Below are 18,928 nucleotides of genomic sequence, written 5' to 3' on the forward strand. Positions count from 1 at the left end.
GTCTGGTCCTAAAGCAGTGGATGGTGTGGCTGTATGTCATGTTTTTGTCTTGTCAGCTTTTGTTACATTTGTGTAAGAATATTTACTTGCAACCGCTCCTTGTAGTCAAGTACTTTGTACCTCTGGTTTTGAAAAATGCTGTTAAATAAGCTAATAAGAAATTTTTAAAGCAGTTTTTAGCATCCCATAACCCCTGTGAGAAACAGACTGCTAACCGTGGGACTACAAGGGCAATGCTCTCCCTAGTGAGCTACTGTGCAAGATGCAGGGTTTCATGACATATAATTAGGGATTCACATATTGTGAGTGCGATGGCAGTGGTTTCTCTTACCGTATAAAGCTCATTAAGAACTTTCATCAGGTCCTCCTGCAGCTGTACACCGACCTCTTTGCTCTGGGGAGACAAAGAAAAAGATACATTAATGTGAATGAAAAGCTCCAACCATTAGCTTAGTGTCACTGTTCATGGCTTCTACCGTATCCACTCAGGCATGTGGTCAACCAACAGCCCCATCATCAATCAAGACTAGAAAATCTGGCTGAACTGGAGTGGATGAGTCACTAGTTCAGATGAATGAGCAAGGCGGTTGTGGACTTGATGGATGAGGAGTTCAGGGAAGAAGCTACAGATACTGATCAGTATATAATGGGAGGGAGGCAGAAAGAGCAAGACAGAGGAGGCAAGAGGAAAAACAAGCCAAGGACAGAGGGCAAGATGACAAAGTTACGAAAGATAAAAAAAGAGACAAAGTAGGAAGACAGGGAGTAATACAGGAAGTACGATTCTCCAGACAGTGCCGGGAGCTACCACTGAGTCATGACTTCACTGCATTCCACACATCAGTAGACTCAAAACACATCCACAAATGTACACACAGGAACGCACACATGCATTCACAGCTCCTCTCATACTTTTGCGTGAATATGGTGGGACTCTCCCAAACTATTAAAAGGACGTCATTCAAACTGGGTTTTAATAATAATTAAAAGAGAGGCATAAACTAGCAACACATGCAGTATACACACTAAATAAAATTGTCATTGTGCCGTATGCAAATAAAACGTACTTAAATCGAAAGCAGATAGGTAAGAGAAAGCAAGGGACAAGTATTGGAGAAAATAAAGGAGGGGAGAGAAAAAAAGCAGACAGTCAACTGAAAAAAATGGATTAGGAATGCAGAGAGAAAAGCAGGAACAGATTTTGCCAGCGCATGTTGAGCATCTGTCTCCTCCTGGAGGAGGGCACAGTAAAGGTGTGGGTTGTAGCAGTGTGTCAGAGGTGAGTCGGTAAAAAAAAGTTGGTAAGAAAGAGGTTTTGGGAGGGTTATGGAGAAAAGGGAAACAGAAATCATTATGATGAATTTATGTGGATTTATGTGAATTACAGAGAGCAGGAAGGTCAGGAGCGGAGGGATACGTGCTGCAAAGGGAGAAAGTGACACGGGGAGAGATTTAGGGTACTGCAGCAGACAAAAGAGGTAACAGGATAACTGAGGTTGTCCCGCCCCTCGCTCTTTAAAGTGCTATCGGAGGCTCATATTAGGTGACAGTCAGCCAAAATGCAGCCAATCAAAAGCAATCAGCCATAGCTGAGCCCTCCTATCTGTCAACCGGGGATCTTGACCTTTGGCCTTCTCATCTGCCGTCGTCTATACTCGCTCAGCAAAACTGCAACTGAAACTAGCATCAGCAAGCTTCATTAGCCCTGATGTCTGTGGTCCAGCTTGAGACTGTGTACTCATTAATGCAGTCTGACTCATTACAGCTGTCTCTCTGTCAGTGACAATATCTCACACACACCACCACTGCACTAACAGTATCGTTGTGCACTACTTTTTCCAAAGCGGGTGAGATGAATGGTGTGACTTTTCTAATATGGGCCGTGGTGTTCGTCTCCATGAGTTGTGTATGCATGAGTTGCACGTGTCATGGCCCCTGGCAATACTGGTATTCATGCCACTGACTGGAAATGTTATAAATTAACTAATTATCTACTTAATTAGCCATCAGAGTATTCTGTGTGTGTGTGTGTGTGTGTGTGCAGCCTGTTTATGACCTAGACACGATGAAAGCAGAACTTGTGCCAAAGAACAACCAGTGTTTGAGAACAATAAAAATAGAAATCAACGTCAATGAGTGTACCAAGAGTGAGAGGCAGAGAAAAAGAGAGAAAGTATGTGGTTTTTTTGTACTGGTGTATCAGACGGGCAGTAAAATGAGGGTTGAGGTTTGTGTGTGTGTTTTCATCGCCTGTGATCAGACTGTAAATGTTGTTCAAAGACAACCTACCGGGATAGAAAATCAGCAGAGTCTGCCATGACATTCCATTCACAGACTGCTTCACTTTGCCTCACATACACACACACTCACTTTACTATACTTGTGAGGGCTTTCTCTTGATTACATTCTTTTCCATCCCCACTACAAGCTTAACTTTGAACGTTACCTGAAGCTTAACCCGTAATAGTTCAGTCTAAGCCTAAATCCAATCTGAAATCCAGACCAAAGCTGCATGAACTCATTCTTTGAAGAGGTTGCAGTCAGCAAAAATGACCTCACCTTGCAGAAATGTTCTCACTCTGAAACTCTGAAACCTTTTTTTGCATGTAAATCAAAACGTGAAAAGTGATTATCTGTACATATTTACGAAACTTCCTCTGCAATCCTATAGTTAAAACTAGATTCAAAGTACAAATACACACATTCACATACAGAATTCCTGTTTGCTTATGTGTGTGTGATGCACTGCCTCTCAGAGCTTGTGTATTTGGTTTAATATGTCAAGCCTGGAGAAGAATGACTTTCTTCCAGGGGAGAGCTAGGCCATGGTATTTGCTCTGATCTCTAGAGAAATCACCCTCTTTTCTTGTCCTCACATGATGCCCCCTCGTTCTACTCCAATTCTCTCGATTCTTTCTTCTGGTCTTCCTCCACATTTCCTCTGTCTTTTCTCTTTTTTCTCTCAGTCAAGCAAGGCAGAGATCAGAGGAGACAAGAATGGGGCTACTGTATGAGCAAACGGCATAAACTCTCCTGGCCTGAGGTTCAGCTGATTTGCTGTCAGTCAGTAAATCAGCCAAGACGGAAAACAGATGTTGGAGAGACGAATGGACAGGGCAAAAATATGACATGGATTTTAGAATATCAGGCTGTAGTTGGTTCATTCTTTTGCTCCTTCAGTGTTTGAAGCTTGTTGAGGAGGAGCTTCTACTTCCAGTTGCACCTTTTCAAAAACACCCCTCCACATATGAAAACGACTTTGAAAGAAGTGTAATCCATACTCTGTGCAGGTCCCACACACAAAAATGATGGTAACCTCAGCAGTGAATGAAATCAAATTCCACTCGAACAACCAATGTGAGTAAAGCCCTGCGGTGTCTGTGTCTTTGAGTGCCTGCTTACCTTCTTGAAGAGGCGTCCTGAGTCCTCGCTGATCTGTGCAAAGCGGGGAATGATGTTGTTGAGGTAGAGGTCGGACAGAGTGGCGTGGTCGCGGCTCTCCCTCTTCACCTGAAGAAGCAAGAGGTTCCAGCAGTTCACTGGAGATAATATGCTCTGCTCCTTCCTACAAGCACACACAGAGACAGAGAGAGTCTCAAAATGTATTCAGGGACCTCCAAGCAAATGTTTAGATGAATGACTATCATAAAGTCTCTTTCATCTTCTAAAGTTCCCTTTTCATGCTGCTGATAGATGCACACACACATATACACACAGATTTTCTTCATGTAAAATGTAGAGACAAGCATACTGCACAAAAACACATTATTCAACACACTGTTTTTGTAAAGATCAGACAAGGCATTGGGCTAACAGACGGGGAGGGAGTGATGCCCAGACAGATTAATGCTCAAAACAGCCACCCTCTCTCTTACATTCACACGCACACACGCACACACACACACACACACACACACACACACACACACACACACACACACACACACACACACACACACTCAGGCACAGCGAGCCAGCCTAAACAGGGGATTCAGCCAGGGTACAAAACCCAGCAGGAAGAGGTAAGACTCCCCCACAAGTACAGCTGTTGCAGAAAGAAATAAGAGAAAAGAAGAGAGAGAAGAAAACAAAAAGACAAAAAGAGAGCGATTTAAAGACTGTAATGGTTTCACTAACAGTTAAATAGTTCAATAGTGTTTCATTGTCATTTGTCAAGTACCCATAAAGCCATTACACAATTGCAAGGCTGACAATGCCCTGCTTACATGACAACACAACCCCTTTCAGAGTGTGTGCACAAAGTATGTGTGACTGTGTGTTTGTGTGTGTACAGTATGTGTTATGGATGATCCATGGATGATCTAGTGGGTAAAATGGATTATGAGTGAGTGTAAGTGGATGAAAGAAGGTCTTTGTGCCATTAAGAGCAGCTTTAACTGGATAGAGAGAGCAAAGATCTGCAAGGCATTTACATCACACAGACACATGGACACAGACACAGACACAGACACACAGACACAGACAGACACAGACACACACACAGACACACACACAGATGAGGGTCAGGAAAAGTAGAGCACTGCCCCAAGCATACACAAGGTCAGAGACACAGAGGAAGTCTTTGAGTGGGGGGTATGGAGCGGGGGTGGTGTCTGTGGGGAGGTGTGCATAAGTGTGTGTGTGGTTGTGGGTGTGTGTGCGTGTGTGCGTGCGTGTGTGTGGGAAAGTAGGAATCTGATGAGATGAGTCATAGACAGTGATGTGATATGTTGGCACTGGCCGTCACTGGTCAGATGACTGACTGAGTGTAATAACAATAACGATTCCAAGGGGGGGGAAAAAAAAAAAAAAAAAATCCACCTACACACATTACGAAGCCAAAATACTGAAACTCTCTACATTTGTATGCTAAACTTGAGCAGTGGTCATGTGGGTACATGTGTGTGTATCACTTTCTACTGCAACTTCTCTCGGCCGTCCGTTTCTTTTCCTGGGTGTCTGTCTTCACTGTTTGCACAACATTTTTCTACACCAGAACAGGGCCGCAGTTCCTCTATTTGCTCCACTGGTCGGCCTCCATGTGACATGTCACCCTGAGCCCACCACTGACGATCACCATGGTAATGGCACTGCAGCACTGGGTGAAATACCAACTAACTCCCTCTGACCCTCAGCCATCACAAGGTAAACACTGAAATGTCATTGGCCCTTCTGAAGGTCACATGGTGCACGCTGGGAACATAGTGGTTCTTGAGGTCAGGTGCTGCCTGTGACTCGCAGTGGAGGGAAAATGCTAAATGGTCATTTACTTTCAGGATCAAACTGCATAGCATTAAACGGGGAATTGCTGCTGGCAGTTCTGTACAACCGTAGCATGCTGAGCAGTCAAATAGTTCTTGCACCGACTGAACTAAATACTAGGACCAGCTGCTCTACAGAAACACTTGCTGTTTGTGCACAGCTTTAATGATTGGACTAACAACATGATGCATGAAGAGACAGGTCTGGCTGTACAAAATACTGGCACAGTGTGCACATAGTCAGTCAGACTCACTCCGTATTGTTACACTCGATTATATACTCTTTTGTGTGTTATTTTAGTTATAATAATATTGTGAATTTGTTTAAATTTGGTCTTTTCTTGTGCTCTCAGAATGCATTACAGTTAAACCTTTAAGGCAGTCATATCAAAAATCACTTTTTGATGATTTCCTATTCCTAGCTTGATTAAATATTGTATGAATAGACATAGGTGTAGCTGTTTGTTATCAGTTTTTCAGTATCGATCGCGTTGGGTATCAATTTGATTTTATCAAGCTAAATTCCAATACCAGTTCTGTGAATCTATTCTAGTTCTTATCAAATCCTTGCTCCAATTCTTGGCAGATTATATCAATGAGGAAAGAAATATGTTGAACACAAATGGCCTCTATTTTTAGGCTGTTCTGAACAGCAATGTATCATAAGGATCAATAATATAGCTTGTGATTCTCTTTTTGGTCAAAAGGTGAAATAAGGAAATGTCTTGTCTTGCAATGTTCAAGTTAAATGTTTACTCCTTAACACTTGTTTTTATTTGAGTTGGTACGATGAACATTAGCTGATTCTGGGACAATATAACTATGTCTGGGGGCACCTCCAAAATGTTGCATTCTTTTGCTATGAAATGCGGAGCTATATTAGACAGACTTCCCCTTGCATGGAAATATTTTCACCAAGTGATTAGAATTTGTTCTACTAATACAGTCGTAGATGAGGTTTAACTATATTTTGAGAGGTGTGTTGAACTTTGCTATCATGAATCAAGAAAAGTTGACTCAAAAAGGATGTTTCCGAATGTATCCCCAGTTCTTATAAATTTGAAATTGCTTTCAATTCAACTTTTGACATGGATCTACTGAAAAACACGCGGTTTGATTTTGTTTGTGTATTTTTAAGCTCCACAAACATTGGAGAAAAGCAGAGAAAAGCACTGGACAGATTTAAATGAATACAGCCACAACAGATGCAAAACAGCAATTTTCACGCCACGTGTGGTCATACGATCCCAAAAACCACATTGAAATAATGCGTAGCTGCAGCCATGAGCTGTGTAAGGGGCTGCAGCTTATTAACAGTGAAACTAGCCTAATATTTAGCATAAGGTTAGGCTTTGAATCTGTGTGCAACTTGTGAGGGCTTCTCCATGTGACCAATCAGCCTGTCAGCCTCAGGGCGCCCGCGCGCACACACACGCGCACACACTCACACACACACACAAATAATATGGTTAAACCGTGTAACCCCCCACCACTGCTGTATGCAGTCTGCCAAATAGCAGGAATACCAGGAGTCTCCATGGGATCAACACACACACACAACCCTCACACCCCACAATTCTTGGAGCCACATCAACGCCTGGCTGTATAAAGAAACAGCCACATACACACACACCTACATTCAGACACACACACAAAAATACACACACATAACCGGAAAATAGCTGAAATTCCAGCGTGGCACCCGGACTGAGCAGCAGCAGATGCAGGGAGACTTTTAAATACACAGATGTTGGAAGAAGAGAAAAGCAAAATGAGAGTGGGAGAGGAGCAGATAGAGATATGAAAAATGGAGATTTAACACTTGTCAGTCAGTGAATTATATTTTTATTGCCTTATGGTGTCTTAATAGATTATGACGTATAGATACCTTGTGTAGCAGCTGCAGCAACTGAACTGCTCAACTACATATTTTATTCTCTGTCCTTTGCCCTACCTTCTCCTCTGTTCTCCTTCCCTCCCCCCCAATAACACAACACAGAGAAATATACACTCTGCAGCTGCCTCAGTATTGATCTGAGCTGGAGGGGGGTGTGTGTGTGTGTGTGTGTGTGTGTGTGTGTGTGGTAGATGCTGTGTGCGTGTCGGGGGTATGTCCTCTTGGCTGGAATTGGGTTTCGTTTAGAAGACCTATCGATTCCTTTTAGTCTGTGCCTGTGTGTGTGTGTCAGAGAGCACGGGTGTGGGTTTGCCCCCAGCAGAGAAATGAATGTTTCTGCAAAAGTGCATGATGACCACATAAATAGAATGAGAACAGCGCAGGGAAAAAAGAGGAAGGTGGCTGCAGAAGAGGTCATGGTTAACAGGAAATCAGTGAGAGAGGGAGAGAAAGAAGACAAGCAGAAGAAAACAAAACAAACAAACAAAAGAAAACAAAGAGTCCAGTCCTTCTCAATAGTTTCAGTAATTTTGGAAGATATAGTCTATCAATCAGTCAGGGAATGTTTCTTCTGCAGTAATGAGCTATCAAAAAAACCCTACCATACTTCTAAATTTAATTTAAATGATAAGTGTGAAATCTGGTAAGCAAAGAAAAAAAAAAACACAGTTCCTCCTAATTTTTCTCTCAGAGACATATTTATTAATTCTCTCTCACGGTGCTCCTTGTTTCCTCACTTGCGTCTTAGCTCCTTCCAGAGATGCAAGAAAGGATGGAAGAACAGTATAGGCCTGAGGGGTCATCTCTGTTCAATCCAACGCCATCATTTTGAAGAGTACCCAATTACTGCTGAGGCATAGCTGTCTCTCAAATCATGACACAACTCGATAAGGCTACTTTTGATGCTGTTGGTTCTTAAAGAAAAAAAAAAAAAGCAATAATGGTGCATTAATGATGCTGCAGTAATGATCACAGAACCCTACAGACCCTTCAGATCAGTAGCAGTGATCAATCATTACACATATTTCCATTGAAAGGGTGTTGCCAACTGGTTCAACACCCCTGCTTAATATACATGTGTTCCTCTGCAAGTCGCCTCATTTCTCAAAGATACAGAAGAGTGAGGATGCAAGGACTCATAAATAGCTAAAAATAAAGCACCCCCAGCCTCCATTTATCTGTGGTAGCTCCACAAAATTTGTGTGTGCATGTGTGCACGCACAAGAGTGTGTGTGTTTTATGATTAGCTAGCAGTTCAGTATCCCTCCCCATAGGGAAACAGAGCACTCTCTCCCACCAAAAACTGCCAAGTAAATTATACAAGAACAAATCAGGCTGCTAAAGCGGATAAGCTCTAGTGTGTATGCGTCTGTATAGATCCTACTGTATGTAGTACCTGCCACGGAGCGAGAGAGAGAGACAGACAGACAAGACAGAGAGACCTTCTTCAGTGATAGAGATTTCCCATCTGGGCAAGGTTACATACACAGCTAGACACTGAAAAATAGCCGGAGCACAAAATCACCACCTGGCCATTTCTGGCAGAAGTCACATTTATACACACGCACGCACGCACGCACGCCTGCACACAAAGAAACATACACAGACTCACAACAGAAATGAGCATCTTAATGAAAAGTACAAGCTGTAAATCAGTTGGAGTTACATTAGTTCAAACAGGAAACCGGTGAGTGATGTAAATCAGTACTTCACAGAATGACAAATAGCTACGTGACCTCCATCACCATCCCTCTCAGACATCCCTCTGTTTCATTTTCTTGAATGCCTCTACTTCTCTTTTCTCAGTAAGGAAGTCACCGGTTTCCAAAACACTCGGCACTCTGTTTAAAAGTCTAAATAAGGAAATTGGGTGATGTTTCATCTTTCTTGGAAACTTTAAAAGGGAAGAATATTGGCTATCTTGGACACTTAAACTAAATATACACACTAACAAACTACAGCCCAGTGTGGTAGTGTATGTGTGTGTCTGTATGAGTGGGTCATACTTGAGAAGATGATCCTTGGTACTGCGTGTCTTGGTGAGGAACCTCTCAGCCAACTTCTCCAGGTTGCGGCTGTAGTCCATCTCAATCTCTGCCTTCTTCCTGAAGAAGTCCTGCAGATCCTGAAGCAGCTGCACCCTCAGCTCACACTGCTGGTCTAGACACTTGAGCTGTTCCACCAGCTGGGCACGGATCTCTGCCAGGGTGAAGAAAAGAGTGGTGGAGAGAGAAAGAGGCTATCAGAGTTTGACACATGTGCATGTGTGTACATCATATTTATGTGCATGTGTGCGGTGGTCATTTATCCCAGCTTTTCACTTTTAATTTGCCTCCTGCCTCCTTCCCCCTTCCCCTCTCCCTCCGCCATGCTGCTCTGCAGTCTGGCCTCAAATTAATAGAGTGCACTCAGTGCAGACACACTCAGTAACCATATTCAATCACTGACTACAGAAAAGTCCTCTGGAGAGTCCTGCCCATTGCAGCTATAGACCGGGACACACAAAGCATCCACAGCAACACGTGTACACATGTAAGCACCCAAGGACACGTAAACACACACAGGATGGTTATAAGATGGATCGGGGCTGACAGCCGACAGGTTAATGCTATGCTCTCATAGCTGCCTGCCAAGGCTGAGTAGGTTGCGCACACACCCTTTTTAGAGAGTTGAGAAACAACAGCAACACACACACTTCTCCATTTGCCAGCCTGTGCAGCTCCATCATGGCAAGTCTGCTCAAGCTCTCCTACCTTTACAACGCTGGCTGTAGAGAAAGCGGACCGTTTTGGCCTCCATCCTGGCTTCAGTGCAGTACAGACTCCCCTCACATACACACACTCTTTCAAACACACATACCCTCACAGGCAGGCAGAAACTCAGCCTCTGGCTGACAGCGACTGTTGATGCTGCCTTTGTGTTTAACAGCTGAGAGTGCAGTTTCTCATTACCACAAAGAGAAGTGGGATGTCTAAATGTGTCTGTGACCTCCCCACTCCTCCCCCCTGTCTCCCACTTCTCTCTCGCTCTCTCATAAACACAGACCTAAACACTGTGCCACTAACCAGTGGCTGTGTCCACTAACAGACATTCTTTGCTGATTTAAAAGGCCAGAATGGAACAGTTTTGTGGCATTATGTAACTACAGTGCAAACACTCACATACGCAACTAATAAATGCATACACACAGTCTGTGACTGTGCTAATGACCTGGTGTGAATATTTGCTTTGACAACATGTGTTATTGTCTCGTGGTCTGTGCATTTGTGTGTAATTTCCTAATCGCACGGTGTTGTCAATGATGGGGAGTGAGTCAGTGTCCCGCCTCTCAAGGCTGCGACAGAAAACCTCGACATGGCGGCCTTGTAATTAGTCGACCAGAGACGACAACACACAACACATGCACAAAAGCCCCAACTGAAGACAAGAATTCCCATCCATAAGGAGTGTAAGAAGGTGACAGAAAGCATAAGGTAATCAGCCGGGGTGAAGGATATGTAGAGAAAAAAAAGTGGCAGCAGTCCCATGTGAGCTCAATGTTTAGAAAGCAGGTTTAATGGGGGTAAAATTAATTTAATAGGGAGGCCATGTCCTGAAACCCCTCTCAGGCCTGTAAACTGTCACATTAGGATGAAGAGTGATTCTGACAGCACGCCCCATTTACAAAATATATGGCTGTGTGACCCAAACAAAGCTAACCCTCAACTCTCCACACCATACCGTGTTGATACTGGCTGCTAACCTGAATTAATTTCCCTGAGGGTTTTTAAAAAAAAAAAAAAGTCTTTATCCATCTAGACGCTGTAATTGCCAACAGAAGTGGAGTGTTAGCTGAGAGACCGGGAGCTTGGTACAGCAAAGAGGAGGGAAGCTGTCAGAAAATATTGATGCAGGTCCTCTTTTCCGTCTCGTCCCCCTGTAACGATCAGCGACCCCTGAGCCAGAAAGAAGTGGGATGTGAACTGCAATGTGATGCCTCCACCCTCTCCAGACGGCCCAGTCACATTTTCCAGGGAGATGAGAGCAGGTCTTGCAATCAGGCTCTGGGATTCTACTTTACTGATGCTCTCCTCGCTCTTCTCCCTCCCTCCTTCTGTCCCCCCTCCGCCTCCTCTGTCTGTAGTGCTGAGGGCTGTCTGGCTCAGTCTGCGCGAGCCTCATCCATACAGTTATCACATGCGCACCAGTCCCACTGCACCACGGCCAAAAAAAGAACAACTTGGCAATATTAGATGGGCAGGTCTTTCTCTCCAGGAAATTTTCATGTATAAAAACCTGTCTACATACTGTGCTTGTCACAATACACCGAGGTCTATTATAACTATAAGATTCAACATTGCCATCATTCACAGAGAGAAACTGGTAAAGGTGAAAATGAAGACCAGGCATCTATGCCCCTTCAGAATGTGTTTTTTGTAACATTACTTCCCATTTAGACACGTGTTTCATGACAGTTTCTTTTCCAAGATCTTTTTGTTTTCCTCCTGTTACTGCAACTCCAGTCATAAGAGCCCCCTGTCGGTTTCTTTTGGCACTAAGTGCAGGTGGAGGGGTGGTATTGTGTGAATAAGTGACATCAATGCATCCATATGTTACCATCCATATGTCTCTCTCTATGTAGAAAAACAGTGAACTCACAAACTAGCATGAAATGGTGGAGTTCAATGTCTTTTTCTGCCTCAACCCATTTCACCCAAAAGTGCCACTCCTCATCATCCATTATTGATTGGTTTGCTTGTCCTGACCCAGAGAAAAGAAGGCAAAAATAAAGAGAGATGGTGGACAGAGACGGAGTAACCATATAAGAATAACAACCTGGTTAATTTTGCAGTGGGCTGAGGCTGAAGGCAGCTGGTCTGGGTTGCCCCGAATCAAACCAGAGTCAGACATTTTGCTGCATACAAATGTGTGGATGGATGCTTTGAAGGAAATAAAACTAAAAAAGGAAACAGACACTGCCAAAAGGCAACCCAACCAGTCACGTAATACTGGAATCCCATTTTTGGCAAGCACAATGTGGAACCCAAAAGTCATGTTTTTCCTGCAAAATTACCTAGCTTAAGTTTTTTTTTTTGCAGCAACAAACCACCACCTTTAGCCTTTTTTCTTACGGAGGTGACAGAAGTGATTGCCTTGAATGCTGTTCTGAGCTGGCCTAGATACAGGAACCACACATACCACTGCGAGCACTCATTATACCTGAAAACACTCCAGGCTAATGGGCACAACCCAAACGCATACACACTTACAGCGATGGGACACCGTGAGTCCAAGTAGTTACTCTGAGCTGTTTTGACGGCAGCTATCCAGCCAGGACAGATCTGTCCTTCTCTATTACTGGACTGGGCTTGTAGAGGTGCACGCAAACAGACACATCTACACAACTTGTGAACAACTGTTCACAAGTAGACGTGATAAGTGTTTGAGACAAGGCTTGAACTGCCTGGAGAGGGAGTGTGAGAGAGGGTACAGACAACAGAGGAATAGCAAACTGGCACAGACCCAGACTGAGACGACAATCCAGTTCTTTAAAGGATAGTTCGTTTATTTCAACATGAGTCTTATTTTTATAGTTTTGACCATCTTTCCTATTCGTAATAAAACTCTGCTGACAGAGTTAAAGTGGGAGAAGTCATTTTGGATGCCCCTGGTTCTGGAAGTAAAAGTCCCATTCACTTTCTCCACAGAAAATGTTACACAACTCACATTTTAAGCACTTCCACAGCTTGGATGGGCATGAAACTCTCCTGGCAGAATTATCAGTACAAAAGATGAACAGCTGCATTAGAAAGTTCCAGTTCTTTGACAGAGCGTTTTCGAATTAGCTACAGCTCTACTTCAGACTGGCTTTCTGTTCGAAGCCATTCACCGTAACAAACTGACTGAAAACATCTGATCTCAGGAGCTACAATGAAATTATTATAACTGGTGGCTAGAACATGTACATGAAATGAGAACTCAGATTGCAACTCTACGGTGAAAGTCTGGGAACATGGCAACATCGCTACAAATCAGACAGACGGGTCGGGAAAACATAAGAAGTCCGATGTGAACAGGTGAACAGGTTTTAAACAAAGCCCCAGGTTAGCCAGACTTATTTGGAAGTCATGAAATTAAGTGGTTTAGATAAATATTACCAGACTGTTATCTTGGTCACAACCTTTCTGAATGTCTGATGACTTGTGTTTCTTGTTCTGATCAATATTGTAGTGATGTCTCAGAGTTCACAGATCTCAGCATCTGACAAACATGTTGTAATAATCAATAGAAACGACGGCTAAAGCAACAAATTTAAAGACCCAAATGGAAATAAACCGGGACAATCCTTTCAACACAAGATTCTTGGCCAGTATTGGATGTCAGTGCCCTTAATCTATGCCTGGTAATCATTTAACACAGCAGGAAAACACACATACACACACACCAGTTAACTAGTTATAAGAAATCCAAAACACCCAACCAAATCTAGCTACCAGCAAGGTTTAATATTACCCATTCTTCTTTTTCTGTGTGTGTTTTGCTGTGTGCGTGTGAGCACGCGTATATGCTGTGTTTATGCAGTAAGTCCTGGTCTTTGTTGCTCCAGGGGCTGATACTGCAGCACAGAGCAGTGGAGAAGGGGAGGGGGAGCAGAAGGGGCGGTAATAGTTTTGAGTTGTACCGCTGTGAGCTCATACTATTGTCCTCAGAAGAATGAAAGAAACAGAAAGAAAATGAAAAAGAGCAGAAAGCAGTGTAAAGGTTTGGGAGGGGGAGGGGGGGGGGCACTGCGTCACTGTGAATAATATGTCCATTCATCCCTGTGCACACAGGAAGAGAGGACAGAGAGACAGGAAGTCAGTCGGACCAGTTCATTGCCAGTAGGGAGTACACAGGAGAGGAGGGTCATACTAAAACAACTACAGGAAGCATGTGTGTGTGTGTGTGTGTATATATATATATATGTGTGTGTGTTTGTGTGTACACGCACAGACGGCGTACAGCTGGATTGGGGTCTGGACTGACGTTTGTGTGCGCGCCTCTGTTTCTCAAAATGAAAGGGCCTGAAGAAAAACAGGCAGCTGTGTTCACCAGTATAACCCTCCAAAACTGAAACCGGGCAGGAAAAGAGGGAAGAGAGAGAAACTGCGGAAGAGAAACTGGGCCAGGGGTTTGCAGTTTGGGAGGGGGGGGTCAGTTTGTATGTGTGTGTGTGTGTGTGTGTGTGTGTGTGTGGTGGTGGTGGGGGCATGGGACGTGATTTTTAGGCAGTTGAACGAGTTGGTAGTCTGAAGCAGGTAGTATTTCCTCATAAGATTCCTCAGCCGGGTGGAATCTATTAGTTCCACGCATGCTGGCCTAATACTGCTTCACTGTACACACACACACACACACACACACACACACACACACACACACACACACACACACACACACACACACACACACACACACATGCACAAACGAGAGAGAGGAAGGGAGTAGAGGAAAAGATAGAATTACAGTACAGTAAGTGTTAGAGGGAAAAATATTGCAGGAATGGAAGGATTCCAGCCAATGTCTTTTCCATGGGTCTGGGCCTTTCCTGAAAAACAAACACACACAAACACACAAACACACACACACACACACACACACACACACACACACACACACACACACACACACACACACACACACACACACACACACACTAAAACTTATATAGGCATTTCCTCTCTCACCCAGAGCTTGAAACCTTTAGGAAAAGCAGTGTCATCTGAAGGAGGAAAGTTAACTAGCTTAGTGATTTTTTTACATGGAAAACCCTGCCGAAGCCAAACCACAGCGGACCTGCTCTGTGTGACAGAGGATAGGATACAGACAGGCAGAGAGCAGAGGATTTGAGAGAAATACTACACTACGCTACTCTGTGCTATGGCTGGCTAGTGATAAATTATAACTGGGGCCTGCTGATATACCTCACCTCCCCGATAAATTATAGCCATGTGCCTGGGAATCACCGTAACTTGTCCATGTTGCACCCTTCATGGTGAGGGAGCAGGCAGAGGAGGAGGCTTCGTGAGAGGAGAGTGAAAAGAAGGTGACAAGGAGGGAGAGGGGGAGCAATCGTGGGGGTGGGGTACTCAGCGGGGGTAAATTCCTCTGCACTACCCTGCACCTCTCTGGTCAGATCGGGGAGTCATTAACCCTTTACTAGTCAGCAAGATGCCTTATCTCCAGCTGGGGGAGCACAGCAACAGGAAAGAGAGAGGAAGATGAGAAGCGTGTTTGTATGACAGTGTGTGTTTGTCTTAAAGCATCTGTGGCCCGCAGTCTGAGCCGTGTGAGCTCTCATCGGGGTTCCTCACACCCCATGAGCTCGGAGCACAGGTCAGGGGTCGCAAAGCTACTGGAGGGGGTCGGTCTCCCACGTCAACCAGCTGATGGAATGCAGCCATGAGTTTCGGCTCTGACACGCTGAAGGAGTTCCAACTACCCCCACAGCCTGAATCCACTTCTCTACCGAATAACCATCATAGGCTCCGATTCGCGTCATACAGCGGCAGAGGGATTGGAAGGGTTGGAGATTGGGGGCTGGGGTCTCTATGCATAATTAAATAGACTGCTTATCAAATGTTAACTAGCTCCTCACCCATTTACAGACCCTGCCTGTTCTACTAACCCAGTCTGGTAAAGAAGCTGACAGAGTGTGTGTTGGGGGAGGGGGTGTGTCTCACACAGATGCAGGGACTGGGGATAAATGGGACTGTGACTTAAACTAATGATTATTTACTTAATCTCTCAACTATGTCTCATCAATCATTTAGTTTGTAAAATGACAACAAATTGTGGAAAATGCACATAACCGAAACGTGGTGTCTCAAAAGTGGTAAACTTTCAAATTATAACAATATAGGACAGAGAAAAAGCAGAAAATCACATTGCAGACGCAGGAACCAGCAAATATTTTGCACTTTCACTTCATAAATACTTCAACATATAATTGTTGATCTAAATTGTCGGTTAATTTTCGGTCTACTGAAAATTAACTGAGAGTAATTAATAGTAAAACAATATCGATAGCGTCAGCACCAAATGAAATCACACACTGTCTTACAATTCCATCAAGTCACTTGATTTGAGACAGACCTTCCTAAATTCTTGCCCTCTAGGCTAACTTGTGCGTGTGTGTATGTAGTTCATCCTCAAGGGTACCATCCACCTGGAGTCACCTCTATTTCCTGTCTCTGCTGGACACAGCCATCTGGGCCCCAGTCTGTTCCAACAGCCTTCATCATATCTCTCTCCCTCTCTCTCTCTCACTAACACAAACAGTTCAAGGGGGGTTCAACTCATGGCCGTATAGTGACCAAGCCATCTGTCTGAAGAGGTATGGATAAGTATCAGACCAAAAAAAACGCACACACATACCATCCTGGGCTAGCAGGAAAGACAATATTAAGCAGAGCTGTCCCACTTTGTGTGTGTGTGTGTGTATACTCTTTCCAGTGTTTTCAAATGGCCAGTGCGTAACACCCCCCTTAATCAGCTTAACAGCCAGTCAGGGGATTTAACTAATCTTCAACACAAGCATGGGAAGGAGCCCACTGAGTGTATGTCTGTGTAGTAAGTTAAATCAACCTCGACAGCCTTGGACAGCGCTCTCTCTAAGAATCGAGCATTACAAGAATCATCCAATACTACTCTCAAATAGCGATGGATGGGCGTGGATTCTCTCATCACTCCAATCTTTATTAGCAGGTCAAGACTTGTCATAATGAGAGGATGACTGAAGGTGTGTAATCACTCCTTATTCTAGATTAAACAGCCATCACTTGCTTAGTCACCCCTTCTCATTTTTTCCTTATCTTTCTTACATTTCTCTATCAGAATCTGATTGGTCGGCACCAATGATTCATGGGGACCTTGAGGGCTTTCGTGTGTACACACACACACACACACACACACACACACACACACACACACACACACACACACACACACACACCCCAGTGGGAACAAGATGCATGATAGTAAAAATGTGTACGTGACTGGTATGAACGTGCTTATGCAGCAAACTCTGTCACTGCATTCCAAAAGATATCAGTGGCATCCAGAAAATGGCCGTAGGAAAATGGAAGAGATGGAGAGAGAGGATATAGTGAGAGTTGAGAGGAGAGGGTGGGCAGCGGCATTGCGAGTTAACGCCGTATCTGCTGAAGTCTTCCGATCCTTATCTGAGTGCCAGTGGAAAGGCAGAGAGGCCGGGAGAAAAGAGCAGGGGAATTTGTTCCATCAGACAAAGGATAAGACCCAGAACAGCAGCTGATTACATGAGATACCATCACCGCATCCACCTTGAGGTCACATCCTCGCTGTCTTCAGCTGCAACCTTCTTCCCAGACAGAGACTTTATGGGGCAGGTGCACAAGATATAGTGATGCAGTTGAAGGAGTGCCAGACACATGCAGATCTAGCCCACTTTAGTATAGTCTGTGTGTGTTTGAGTGTGAACATTTGTGTTGCCTGATGCTATGATGCCATATATTCTACCTTACAGCAACTACATATTTTTCATTCTGCTGCCACCACCTTCTTGTGGAAGATTAAAGATCATTGTAGAATAATTGTATTACTACTAAAATAAGGCAATTAACTACTAGTAGACCTGCAGAAAATTGATCGACTTTTCAAAACTTGTCAACTGATAATTTGCTTCAATCATTTATAAAGCAAAAACGCCAAACACTTGCTGATTGCAGCTTCTGAAATGTGATTCACTGCTTTTCTGTGTTTTATATGTCACTGTAAATTTTGAATGTCTTTGTTTTGTCTGACCAACAGTCCAAAACCCAAACAATTGTAATGGCCATTATTCATGTCGATAAGGAAAATATTCAATGTTTGTAGCCTTGGATTTAAACAGCTCCTATAGAACACATCGCCACACGTGGATCTATGAAAGATTGTCTGAGTGTGCTATGAAAGTATAAGTCTTAGAATAAAGCTGTGAAAGCTAATGTTATGTTGCAAGTAAAAGCTGTAGGTCATCATTAGTTTGTGAGTCAGAGTAGTACAGTGTTTGGCTCAAGTCCCTTCAACGGTAGAAAAAGCTGAATCAGGATCAACTGATGCAGCAACTGCAATCACAAATCCCCCCTTCTCTCCCCTTTTTCTCACGCCTGCTGATGTCTGTACACATGCATGTATGTGTGTGTTTGCATACTATGGAGAAGTAGCTGTGTAATGACTCTTGCAGAGGCGCAGCTCAGAGAGCTAAGGGTTCCCAGGAGTGAAAGACTGGTCAATGAAATATGACCACCATTTCAACCAGGCGGCGATCTGTCACAGTAACCCTTGCAGATACTAAAGCCTGGGTACATGAGGAACAGCTACGAATGCGTATGTGAGAAGATCAGAGACCCACCCTTCCTGCCCCTGATTGCATGGAGGATGTAGTGTTGCTGTATATATATGATTTCAGTGCTACTATGCAGTTTACTCATTGACTTTTTTCCACAGTGACGATTACATTCAGCTAGCTGGTTGAATTCTTTCTCACTTGCAATTCCACCCACTCACATACCCACCCAGGCATTTGTCTGAGTGCTGCTGACACATGGGGGGGTGTTGGATAAACTAGGCCAAGCTGCATGAGGAGACTCCCAGAGAGGACAGCTCAACACCTCAGAACCACAAGCCACCATAACAAAACTTTGTTGAACAGCACAAGAACAGCTCAGTGGACTTGGCTGGGAAAAAGACTCCTTTCTCTCCTCTCATTCTGTTTTTCTGCAGCACTGTTCCA

The 18,928-nt window shown here is 43.9% G+C and overlaps 1 protein-coding gene across 3 annotated transcripts in view; it reads right to left on the reverse strand.

Annotated features, from left to right (window-relative positions):
* The window catches only part of srgap2 (SLIT-ROBO Rho GTPase activating protein 2), a 50,800-nt gene that overhangs the window by 13,983 nt on the left and 17,889 nt on the right, over window positions 1-18,928 (reverse strand). For 2 of the 3 annotated variants that reach the window (XM_040159338.1, XM_040159336.1), the window contains exons 2-4: window positions 9,165-9,357; window positions 3,403-3,565; window positions 332-394 (exon numbers count right to left, since the gene is read on the reverse strand). In XM_040159338.1, the coding sequence (XP_040015272.1) occupies window positions 332-394; window positions 3,403-3,565; window positions 9,165-9,357 (419 nt within the window). Of the gene's footprint in view, window positions 1-331; window positions 395-3,402; window positions 3,566-9,164; window positions 9,358-9,911; window positions 10,061-18,928 lie in introns of those variants that run through there. The other variant, XM_040159339.1, reaches the window with a different exon arrangement.

The sequence above is a fragment of the Xiphias gladius genome, chromosome 21 (assembly GCF_016859285.1).
Source record: "Xiphias gladius isolate SHS-SW01 ecotype Sanya breed wild chromosome 21, ASM1685928v1, whole genome shotgun sequence".
Taxonomy (NCBI): Eukaryota; Metazoa; Chordata; class Actinopteri; order Istiophoriformes; family Xiphiidae; genus Xiphias; species Xiphias gladius.